Consider the following 11,496-nt stretch of genomic DNA (forward strand, 5'->3'; position numbering starts at 1 on the left):
CAGAATTTTAAGGAAAAAAAGTCAGAATTTTGAGGGAAAAAAAGCTAGAATTCTGAGAAAAAAGTTAGAATTCTGAAAAAGGTTAGAATTCTGAGGAAAAGGTTAGAATTTAGACTTTTTCCCATATTAAACTGAAATATAATTTAAACATCTGTTAACCGTTTTTTTTTTTTTCCAGTGAACCTAATCCTCTTCTGTGCCCTTCATACAAAAACCAAGTGAAAACAAAATAAAAGGTTCAACTGTTTATCCAAAAAGATCTGCAATGGCGCCACCTACTGACCAGGTTGAGCCTTTCCAAAACTGGCTAAATCGTATTTACCCAAAATGCGCTCATTATTCCACACACGACAAGTAATGCATTTCTTTAAGAGATAATCTAAGAATGAATAAATAATCCAATGAAGAATCTTTAAAATAGATTTTTAGATTTTGCTGTTTGGATCATCAAGCAGTTTGACTGACAGTATAAAGAAATGACATCTAAATAGAGAATAATGAGTTTCTCAACAAAGACAGAGTCACCACATCCCCAGCATTACTAACCTTATTCATTCCGTTCCCCATGGTGTCTCTCCAGACCAGTTAGCCAAAACAGTTCGGTTACCTGGAAAAGCTGCGCTAACTAAGCATCGACCTGTAGTCAAGCACGTGACCTGCGTTAGTTCTGACTCCTAAAGCAGAGAATTAACCGACACCTGTGGTTAGGGTTATAACGAAGAGGTTAATCAGATACAGTCTATATAAACATAGCAACATTGCTACTTTGACCCCTCCACTCAAGCAACAGCTCTTGAGATCCTACACAGTCTTCCGGGTTGTGGTGACGTTTCTGCATGCATGCCCAAGACGCCCGGTATGGCAGGCCAGATTTATATATAATGCCAGAGGTCTTCAACAGGGGTCCGCGACACTGTTAGGGGGATCATAGAGGTACTGCACGGGGGTCAAGAAAATTTTGGTTGATTAAACTTTAATATATTCTCCCCTGCATTCTTTCCCCCACTAATTGAATTGAATTCAACCCACTGTAGTAAACAGATAAATGGATGCAGAAGATATCTTTCAGTCATCAATGCACACAATCAGCGACACACAGGAGCTCTTTCAAGCTGGGCACCAGTTCATTCACAACACCTGTCCATCAACCAGGAATCAGAAATACTTTAATAATCCCAGGGCAAAATTACTTTTGTTACATTACTCCATATGTAATAGAGTGACTATAGGACCAGTTTGATAGAACACAATTTGATATAATATACATAATTAGGGGGTCCCCGCTCCATCAGTGTGGGGTTCCTTGGCCTGGAAAACATTCAAGACCCCTGTGTAATGCTATCAATTACCAGTGTTCTAATTTTCCAAACATTACTAAAGTTATTAATTCTTGCAGGTAAAAATACTATCACAGACTAATCAAAAGTAAATAAAATTCCTCAATAAAAACATGATGTGCAGCTTCGGTCAGACCAGAAACACCCAAACACAAACAAACCATGCCGACATCCCACCAGTTCATTTTCTATCAGACTTATTTCAGCACAAGCTGCACAAATGCAAACACTACATGCCACATTTTGATTGGCATATTTTTCTTCCAATGATGTTTCTTTTCTATTAATGTATTCAATTATTTTCTACATTTAAGGATTTAATATAATTTTTCAACCTCCCAACAAAATTTATATTTTAGGGTTTCCTATTTGCTCAACAAAACCACATTATTGATTCTGTACTATACACTATCAAACTGTTTTTAGAAAATAATTCTATAGACAATCCTGAATTGATGTTTGAATTTATTGTGAAATTTTTAAAATCAATATTCTTGGAGAACTTTAGTCAGATTTGTACTTAAAAAGATGAACCAAAACTAAGCAGTAGCTGTTCCGTTCAGGTCAGCTGGTAGCTTCTGGAAAAGCGAAAGTGCCAGAAAAAAAATCTAAAAGCAGCATGGCAGAAGAACAACACTATTACGCTGACCTAAAGAATGTCCAGTTTGTGTTGGAGAATCTGGAGCTAAGATACTTGTAAGACATATATACCCAACTTTGTTGGTTTAACACCTAACCTGCCTGGTATATAATGCAACAAATATTCTATACTATATACTTGAGCTGTGATGACCTTTGTACTTCATAATACCAATATGATGACAGCAACTCTAAAAATAGTTAAATGATTCCTCTTAAAATGTTTGCCCAGATCCAAGTCCCACCTACCAGGTCATTAGAGCACACGTTAACAGGCATGCAGAGGCAAACACATTTTTCAATACCTAACAGTTATACATAGGCAAAAACTAAAAAAAAAATAAATAAAAAAAGGTGGGGAGTGTGGGCCTAGTGGGTTAGAGCAGTGTGCTTGTAATCTAAGAAGGTTGTAAGCAAAACCCTTAACCCGATTGCTCCCTGGGTGCTGCAAGATGACAGCCCACTGCTCCTGAAGGGGATGGGTCAAAATGCAGACGATTTTCACCATTGTGGGACAAGGAAGGGATTTATATTAAACATAGCGTTCTTAATCTGTTTAAGCCAGGTCTTATTTGTAGTTATGCATTCTTTGTGGAAAATGATACAAATAAAAGAAATAACTGATGAGCTTTCCTTGGGTTAAACGTTTTTATTTTAATATACACAGGGACCGTAGGAGGAAGAGGTCTTCCACAATGCAGATTGCAAGATTTGGAACAAATGATAAAATCAGAAATATAGACTTTCTTGGATATTTTGAGTTGGGTTTGCCCAGGCCTAAGCAAAGGCAGTGCTTGTGTTGGCCCATCATTTCTTCCACTGCTTGTTCTCGTAGTCCCACTTGGCTGAGAAGCCCTCAACTGGGTTGATTCTCATGTCCAACATCCTCTGCAGTTCCTTCTCCTTGTACGACTGGTCAAAGGTGTGTGGGACAGGTCCATACACTACAAGGACAAAATATACACAAATAAATTCATAAACTGCAAGAAAACTGATGGATTACAACTTTTCTTCCTCTGAAACTTAAAAAAAAAAAAAACTAAATTTGTAACAGGCAGATCTGCCCATATTTACCAAATTTCCTCTGCCAAAGAACAACCAGGCCAGTGAAACCCATGAAGAACATGATGCCCCCAACCACACTCTTCCACTCAGCTGTTCCCTGGTTCATCTCAGCAAAGCTGTCTTTGAAGCTGATGCGGTACACTAAATGGCAGACACACAAGTTTAAACCATCCCTCCATACAAATAAAAATAAGGATATCATATCGAGAAAAGTTTTCCTCAAGCTAAAATGTGTGATGAATAAAATAAATAATTCCGTGTGTGATTTGGTCTTACGTGCAAGCTTTTCTTCATTGGTGAGTGAAGCCCAGGAGCCTTTCTCCTTCTCCTTCAGCGACTTCTGTTCTGGTGTAAGTTGCTGCACATAGGCAACATCAGGAAGAGGGATCTCCCGTCTGTCGAAGTAGGGGGGGAGAGTGTAGTCCTCCACCTTAGCAACACCTGTAGAAAAATACACGAGGGCTTATGTAAAATTTTAAACGGAATTATTTTGTCCAAAACAAAATATGCATTATTGGATATAAAGATTCTGACAACACCAATGCTCACAATGGGTTTGATATGCAACACCTGCTTAAAGGAGAAGTTCGGTTTTTTACACTTTAAGCCCATTTTCTGTAGTGTCCAGGATGAAATCGAATGATCGACACCAAAATTTTGACAATTGCTCCTGTCTCTGCTTTTTGGCTCATGCAGAATCCCCCCTGGCTGCTTTAGAATGGCTAGCATAGAGCATGTCCGATAATGTCCTTAAAACAACCTTAAACGTTCTTTTTTTTAAATATGCTACTCACAGTGTCGTCAGCGCTGTTCAATGACGTTCCAAAAAAAGTTTCGTGAAGAAAAAACGTTCCTGTAGTGTTTTATTTAGCATTTTGTAAATCCCATTGAGTTCTGTAGGAATAGTCAATATTCCGCTGCCACCGGAAACGGAAATGGAGCCTGTTTACACAGTTGTAGTCTTTTCGCTTCACTCTGTGTACTCCGACGTCGAGAATCAAGAATCCACCTTTCATATTCCATTTTCAGAGTTTTTTAAAGTGTTTAACAGAGACGTTAGCACCTCGACGTCGGAGTACACAGAGTGAAGCGAAAAGACTACAACTGTGTAAACAGGCCCCATTTCCGTTTCCGGTGGCAGCGGAATATTGACTATTCCTACAGAACGCAATGGGATTTACAAAATGCTAAATAAAACACTACAGGAACGTTTTTTCTTCACGAAACTTTTTTTGGAACGTCATTGAACAGCGCTGACGACACTGTGAGTAGCATATTTTAAAAAAAGAACGTTTAAGGTTGTTTTAAGGACATTATCGGACATGCTCTATGCTAGCCATTCTAAAGCAGCCAGGGGGGGATTCTGCATGAGCCAAAAAGCAGAGACAGGAGCAATTGTCAAAATTTTGGTGTCGATCATTCGATTTCATCCTGGACACTACAGAAAATGGGCTTAAAGTGTAAAAAACCGAACTTCTCCTTTAATATGAAAGAAAAGTTAAAGATACTGGTCTGATACCGCTTTTGTTGTAAAATTAAATTAGGAATATCAGGCTAGAAAAAAGTAACCAATGAGAAATCAACAGGCTGCAATTTGATTAATTTACTCGATCTGGTTGAAATTGACCCTGCAGATGGTAAGAAGAAGGTCAAAAATACTTTTACTTGGTACCTAGAAGTGAAAAAATAGGCAAAGTGAATAAAAATAAAGTTCTGAGGATCTTTTAAAAATCTAAAACATGACATCCTAAAGAAGGGTATAACAGAGCACAGCGGAGTTTAGGGACATACAAGCTAAAATCTCTCTGATAAATATTTTATTCACGTTGGTCACTAAGGAAGAGACACTTAAGACAGGCAGGAAAGTGGATCCTGAGGACCTGGGTTGAAGACCCCTTGTCCAGTAAGATTATTTAACTGCAGCTCCAGCTGGCTTCGCCACTACCAAGAATGCAAAAACCCAGCAGATGGCTATAAGTTCATTATTTGATCCCTTCTGATAACAGCCAGATCACCTGATTTCAGGAGTCTGGCATATGCTGTTTAGAAACAACAACGTGGGCTGTCAAACACCTGCATTCCATTACCAGCATGTGGGAGAGGTACTTACCATCCATTACATGAATTTCAACCATACAGTAACCATTTCGTAAGTCAGCATGTACCATTAAATTTTCAGGTACGAGCTTCAGGTGTTACATGTTAAACTGTTGGCCTGTATTGAGGCAGTGTTTTAAGAAATAGAAGCTGGAGCTATTATTTCACCTTACAGTATTCCTCTAACTGTAAGATGATTATTAGGTAATGTATATATGAATGAAAGTGAGAAATTAAATGTATTTTATTTAACAGCAGCGGATATTTAATTTCTTGCAGTCACATTCTGCAGTGAGGCAAATCAACAAACTCTAGATTAAAATGATGAATGGTAAACCATATGCTGTAAAATTTTAACCAGCACCTGCTCCATCTATTGTTATATCAACAGCCAGACAAGGAAAATATTCAGTTCAGTGTGGCACCATGACCTACCATGTCCTCCACGTACGCAAACAGATGTACAAATGGCACGTTTGCCAATAAGGCTCAGGGCTCTTGTTGCCAGCATTCTGTTGAGACAATAAGATAACATTTGCAACAAATATTCTTCAACTTTGAACTTCAGAAATAATTTAATAAAAAATGGCCATTTACTAACAACCAGGATGGAAAATCTTTATATGAATCTCACTACATTAACGTTTGAGATGCGGAACAGATCCTATAACCTTGATTATTTCGATTATATTGGACTAAATTGTTATTTGCGAAAAGTCCTCATTAAAATAACTCACTAAAGTCATTTAATGTGTTCGCATTTAATTCTGCTGGACTAGGAACATTTAACTGAAATATATATCGAAGATGAGCAGTCAAGCTTTAGGTTTCCCGTTTATCGTGAGGCTAAGCTATGGTTAGCTTTAGCTACAAACACAAGGTCACAGCGCTCCGGTAAAATCACCACCTATTTTTATGGTATTATAAAGTAAACGCTACAACACTTAACGCGTTCACCGACACATAATTCCCTTAAACCAACGGCTGAGCAGTCTAACATTTTCTACATCGACATCTTCATCCTGTCCAACACTTTATTGTGTATGCTAACATCAGCTAACCGGGAAATTAGCTCATTCCGGTTTAGGCTCGCGCTACAAAGTGACCCAATTTAGCAATTGTTTTCCATCGCGTTTGACCTGCTGTTATGCTACAAATGACGCTACACGCTAAAAGACAACATACACTTGATATATTTTCATAAATAAGAAATTTGAAGGAAATCAATAGACAAACGACCTGCAGCGCAACCCTTTCTCCTGTCCGCCGATCTGAAGAGAAGTGCTAGGTCTCAAGGCGGAAGTACGTAAAGGATTTGATGGACTGGGCTAAAATATGCTTTACGGCGACTTGTTAGAGGTTTACGGCACCACTGGTACTTCACAAACTAGTGGAAGGTGGGCACACGATTAGCCACCCTGACTTAACACGAGTTATCGACTTTAACACATAACTAAAATTTTGTTTTACATTAACTAAAAACAGTATTTACAGTTATCTCAAGGCATATTTGACTCTTTATATTCGGAACTAAAGGAAACCGCTGAGGTAGAGTTGTATTTTTCTCCGGGCATGATAAGTGACGACAGCTAACTCCCGTCGTTCTTCGCCGCTGATTTCCACACCGACTCCCTGATAGGATCTGTTCCTCCACCTGCTTTTCTCTTTCAGACATGCCTATTCAATTGACCAGTCAGGCGTACTGTAAGATGCTTTTACACGCTGCTAAATATCCTCACTGTGCCGTAAATGGATTGCTGGTGGCAGAAAAGACAAAAGAGAAAAAGAAAGACGGTCACAGTGGTCCGGTGTTGTGCGTGGATTGTGTCCCACTTTTCCACGGTACTCTTGCTCTGGCACCAATGCTGGAAGTAGCTTTGACACTGGTAAGTTTTCAACTCTGGGCATTGCTCAGAGTTTGTGGCAGATCAGCTGGTTAAAAACAATTTTATATATCTATATATACACAGATAGATATATATTTATATATCTATCTATATATAGATATATATAGATAGATATATATCTATATATATCTATCTATCACTTTTCTGTTTTTAAGGACTACTTAAGTGTATTTTGAATTCTTTTGGATCCCACTTGTCCATTCTGACTTTTATCAGCTGTCATGATTTTTTTCTTTATTTGAGATCATAACATGAACAGCAAACTGTAGATTTTTGTAGTAGTAGTTTTGAATTAAAAAAATCACAACTGTCACATATGGAAGTATATTAAACTTTATATGGCTTATTTCCAATGTAAAATATGTTTTTGTTGCAACTGAAAACCACTTGGGTTAGAAAAAATAAATGAAAAAGTGACCAATTCCAATCTTTGGCAGGTCTTTAATTTGTCATTTTTAGATTTTTTTTTTGTTTGTTTATATAATGAAGAAAGCTATGAGTTTATGTCGGTTACCAACATGACTTTATGGGATGTAGTAGATGTTGGGATTAGGGCAGAAACAATTAATTGGATTAATAGTGATTAATTGATTATTGAAATGATCTTCAACTAATTTAGTAATCAATTAATCATTAAATGGAGTACAGAGACTCTGTAAAACGTGTCTTTAGCTGATGGAACGAACCACCTTGAGCAGCAATTAAACCAAAGTTGGAAAAAATATGTAAACATTTCTCTTTGAGATAAAAAAAAAACAAACTTTTTTGTCTGTCAATATGCTCTATCCAGAACCCATCAAGTGGAAAAGTTTGCTTCACCTGGTTTAAATTGGCAAAGCGTCTTCTTTAAGGAACCTTTTGTTATCCCATCATTTATCGATTAATCGAAAAAATAATTGACAGATTAATTGATTTGCAAAAAGATCATTATTTGCAGCCCTACTGAGGATAGTTTTTCTACTTTCTGCATTTAATAACGTCTATTAAAGTGTTGTTCTGTTTATTTATTTGTCCTTAAAAATTATCCTATGCTGACCCAACCTTCCTTTTTTTCTTATGCCTTCAGATTGATACTTGGTGTAAAGAAAATAACTACACCATTGTAGGGTATTATCAAGCCAATGAACAGACTCAGGATTCAAGGTAAGTCGAGTTAAAACCCCGCCTTACTTTTTCAGTGGAATCAAACCTTTTAGAAACCCTTTGTTGCATTATTTTCCGTCCATTCAGACCAAATCAAGTTGCTCAGAAAGTGGCTGCCAGGATTTCTGAGAACTTCAGCGAAGCTGTTATCGTTATGGTAATGTTTGATCGTTTTAAGTGGCTCTGACTTTTATGTTAGGCATGAAATATTTTCACTATGGTGTATGAGTGTGTTTCAGTTTGGAGGGAAACTAGACCCTATTGAACAGCTGAATTAAACAGACTTTAATGTTTGGAACATGCCAGAAATATTAGCAGCTTAAACACCATCATCTTTTCTGTTAGTGGACTTATCTCTCTGATCATATCTTCTTATTAATTAATCCCTGTCTGGCTTTGCATTTCTGCAGGTGGACAGCAGCAGATTAACAATGAGCTGCTTTGAGCCTATTGTGTTTATCTATGATCACCTTGAAAATAAGTGGAAAAATAGGGAAGTAACAACGTAAGTATCTAGGATTGAATTTCTATGTCCTGTTTTTTTAAAACCAAAGACTGAAGATAATTACCGTCTGGATATTTTCTATCTTTCAGAGATGCTTTTGAGGATTGGAACGAAGCACAGAAGATCACATCTGCCTTGCTGGTGGGCAGGTCCTATGAGAACTTGATTGACTTTGACAACCACTTGGATGATCTTAGAAATGATTGGACCAACCCTGCTATTAACAAGTCTGTCCTGGATCTTTGTTAGGACTCTCAGCTCAAGTCTTTGGTCCCATGTGAAAAATTTGCAGCCTTTTTTGCTTGCATGATGCTACCTTTAAACCTCCTGCACTGAACAATGTAGTGGATCCCAGATCATACAGGCCGAAATCTCTCAAATACAGATGCCGTACACGTTGTTGGCCTATTTCCACCTTTACACGGTGATCCTGAGGTGATAAAGGCAACTTGTTCTTTAATCCGTTCTGTTCTTTTTGGCTTTTGAAATGGATTGTTTATTCAGAAATGTTTAAAAGATCTAGAGAGACTGATTTATATAAATTGAATAGCTTGTAGCCATACTGAAATCAAGTTCTAATTTATTAATGAATCTTACCTAATGATTTTACTGTATGGTATGGCAAGATGTTAGATTTTTTTTAAGGTACAAAACAAAATCCACATATTTAAATGTAGCCTGATGCTAGATAAACCTACTCTGACCTACTTTATTGCTTCATGCTAGCACCTTTGTGTTGTATTTCTCTAAATTTCATACAATGTTTTCAGATATAAATTTTGGTCATAGACAGGAGTGTCTGAATTGACTGTCCTCGTTTAAATATTTATACTTTATCAGGTTAGAGGAATGTGTGGATTTTGTTTTACTGTAGCTGCTTGTTTGATTAACTGGCTTCTAGGCATTGTGTTTTCTAAATTGAGTTCTTCAATTAAATGTTAGATTTATTGCAGCTTTCCTTGGTATAGAGCTGCATTTTTGTTTAAAGATAGAACTGGTCATAAATGGGATTTTTACAGAGCCTTTGAGAGATGAATGTCAAAATTGGTTTCTGAGACTGTAAAAGTACTTGAACTTCTTTTCATTTGTAAAATAAATTTACATTCTTTTATTCAACTGGTCATTTTTTAAGACTAACGAGTGGAAGCGGAAAAGCAGCAAGATGAAATGCTTCTGGTTATATGAACTGTGTTAATTCAGAATACATTTCAAATGCATCCCCCTTCTTAAAAAAATTGTAAAAATCATCCCCTTTCTTAAATGGCCATCTCCCATACCATCCCCTGTGACATTTTATTAATAAATGTGTAAAATTTCTACTATATATTAACAGTAATGGCAATAATATTGCCCTTTTAGCATTTGTTGAGCTGTAGGCTTACGAGTAGCCTGAGCAAAATAAATAAAATCAAAAAAGTTTCCTACCATGACTATGAAGCTGATCCCAGTGGGAAATTTGTTCCTAACTATGTAGGGGCAGTGATAGCCATGCCAGTCCAGGAACTGACTGCATTTCTACTGTAAGGTGCCTTGGTCAAGGTTAATGACATGTAACAACCATAACATGAATAAATAAAAATTATGACCAGTAACAATCTGATTGCGGAGATCTGAAATTCCTTTTCAGACATCCAGAATGTTTATTTTAGATAGGAGCAATGTCATTTCGGGATATCTGAAAGTAATGCCCCAATACACATGAATGGGAAAAAGTAACGTCATTTGTACTGGTAAGAATTACATTTCAGATATCTGAAATGTTCATTTTAGATAAGAGGAATACTATTAAAGATATCTGCAATACTAGCAAATATATGTTAAAACGACCACATAAAATAAGTAAAGATTTATAGGTATCTGAAATGTAGTTCTCACTATTACAAATTTTATTCCAGAGTACTTAAAATTTTATATTTACTGATAGTAATATAATTAATATCTAAAATTCAATTCTGATGAGGAGTATTGTAATTGTAAATAGGTAGAATGCTTTTGTGCTATCTATTATAGAAATGTGAATAGTTAGCCTGCTTATTTTATGTTAAAACGGAGCTTCATTATTCTTTTGAATATTTAAAACAAAATTTTTAGATAGGCATTATTAAAATAGGTCATAAAATAGGTACTTGGTATATGTAATTATATTTGTACTAGTAGAAATATATTTTAGATGCCAACAGTTGGATTTCTGGATATCTGTAATGTTATATTAATTTTTGATATCTAAAATTGTAATTATGACTAGCAGTAACTATTATTGAGATCTGAAATTAGAACAGCTAATTCCTGACTGAATTCATTTTAGATAGGAAGAATGTTTATTTTAGTTATCTGGAAGTAAAAGCCCAATACACTATGGCAGTATGGCAGGCCATTTTGACATTTATTAGATGCACAGTCCTCTCTATTGTTCGGTTTGTTGATCTCTCAAAATAAGATTCTTCTAGGTCAAAACTACAATCCTACTAGCCAGAAATGTACATATAGATATCCCAAATTACATTTTTGCTAGGAAAAAATACATTTCAGGCTGCCAAAAATACAATTGTACCAGTAAGAATAAACTTTCAAATACCTAGAAATCTTTACAATTTTTAAGTAAAAGTAAACATTTATTAGCATATATTCCAGATGTCTCAAATGCATTTCTTCCTAGTCAAAATGATTATTTCAGATATCTAAATTTATATCCCTCCTATCTAAAATATACATTTTATATATCTGAAATGTATATTTTAGATAGCAGGTTTGTTCATTTTGACTATGAAGAAATGCATTTGAGACATCTGGAATATATATATAT

General features: G+C 36.1%; 3 protein-coding genes across 5 annotated transcripts in view; 1 reads left to right on the forward strand and 2 right to left on the reverse strand.

Moving 5' to 3' along the window:
• LOC107084082 (dual specificity protein phosphatase 22-A-like) overlaps positions 1-778 on the reverse strand; it is a 21,518-nt gene extending 20,740 nt beyond the window's left edge. Inside the window, exon 1 of one of the 2 annotated variants that reach the window (XM_015373755.1) lies at positions 547-778. In XM_015373755.1, coding sequence (XP_015229241.1) covers positions 547-567 — 21 coding nt within the window. In that variant the 5' untranslated portion in view covers positions 568-778. The remainder of the gene's footprint in view (positions 1-546) is intronic. The other variant, XM_015373764.1, reaches the window with a different exon arrangement.
• A 1,828-nt stretch (positions 779-2,606) lies between these two features.
• Positions 2,607-6,485, reverse strand: LOC107084515. Its single transcript, XM_015374398.1, has 5 exons — positions 6,378-6,485; positions 5,574-5,650; positions 3,318-3,482; positions 3,051-3,182; positions 2,607-2,920 (listed from the first exon to the last, which is right to left on the reverse strand). The coding sequence occupies exons 2-5, from the start codon at positions 5,647-5,649 to the stop codon at positions 2,784-2,786; spliced, it is 510 nt and encodes a 169-aa protein (XP_015229884.1). The 5' UTR covers position 5,650; positions 6,378-6,485; the 3' UTR covers positions 2,607-2,783.
• A 37-nt stretch (positions 6,486-6,522) lies between these two features.
• On the forward strand, positions 6,523-9,842 carry emc8 (ER membrane protein complex subunit 8). 2 transcript variants are annotated; one of them, XM_015374391.1, is made up of 6 exons: positions 6,523-6,686; positions 6,810-7,024; positions 8,112-8,188; positions 8,276-8,345; positions 8,599-8,693; positions 8,783-9,840. In XM_015374391.1, the coding sequence occupies exons 2-6, from the start codon at positions 6,812-6,814 to the stop codon at positions 8,940-8,942; spliced, it is 615 nt and encodes a 204-aa protein (XP_015229877.1). In that variant the 5' UTR covers positions 6,523-6,686; positions 6,810-6,811; the 3' UTR covers positions 8,943-9,840. The 2 variants fall into 2 exon arrangements, with proteins under 2 accessions (XP_015229877.1, XP_015229872.1); XM_015374386.1 differs by having other exon boundaries at positions 6,538-7,024; positions 8,783-9,842.
• Positions 9,843-11,496: the final 1,654 nt, after the last annotated feature.

This window comes from Cyprinodon variegatus, unplaced genomic scaffold (genome assembly GCF_000732505.1).
Source record: "Cyprinodon variegatus isolate N-32 unplaced genomic scaffold, C_variegatus-1.0 Scaffold5, whole genome shotgun sequence".
Lineage (NCBI taxonomy): Eukaryota > Metazoa > Chordata > Actinopteri > Cyprinodontiformes > Cyprinodontidae > Cyprinodon > Cyprinodon variegatus.

Coding starts and splice junctions, on each gene's coding strand:
- LOC107084515 (XM_015374398.1), bottom strand. CDS start 5,649: ATGCTGGCAACAAGAGCCCTGAGCCTTATTGGCAAACGTGCCATTTGT. Junction 3,483..5,573: donor TTGCGTACGTGGAGGACATG/GTAGGTCATGGT, acceptor ATTTTTCTACAG/GTGTTGCTAAGGTGGAGGAC. Junction 3,183..3,317: donor CAATGAAGAAAAGCTTGCAC/GTAAGACCAAAT, acceptor TCTGCCATTTAG/TGTACCGCATCAGCTTCAAA.
- emc8 (XM_015374391.1), top strand. CDS start 6,812: ATGCCTATTCAATTGACCAGTCAGGCGTACTGTAAGATGCTTTTACAC. Junction 8,189..8,275: donor GAACAGACTCAGGATTCAAG/GTAAGTCGAGTT, acceptor CCGTCCATTCAG/ACCAAATCAAGTTGCTCAGA. Junction 8,346..8,598: donor GCGAAGCTGTTATCGTTATG/GTAATGTTTGAT, acceptor GCATTTCTGCAG/GTGGACAGCAGCAGATTAAC.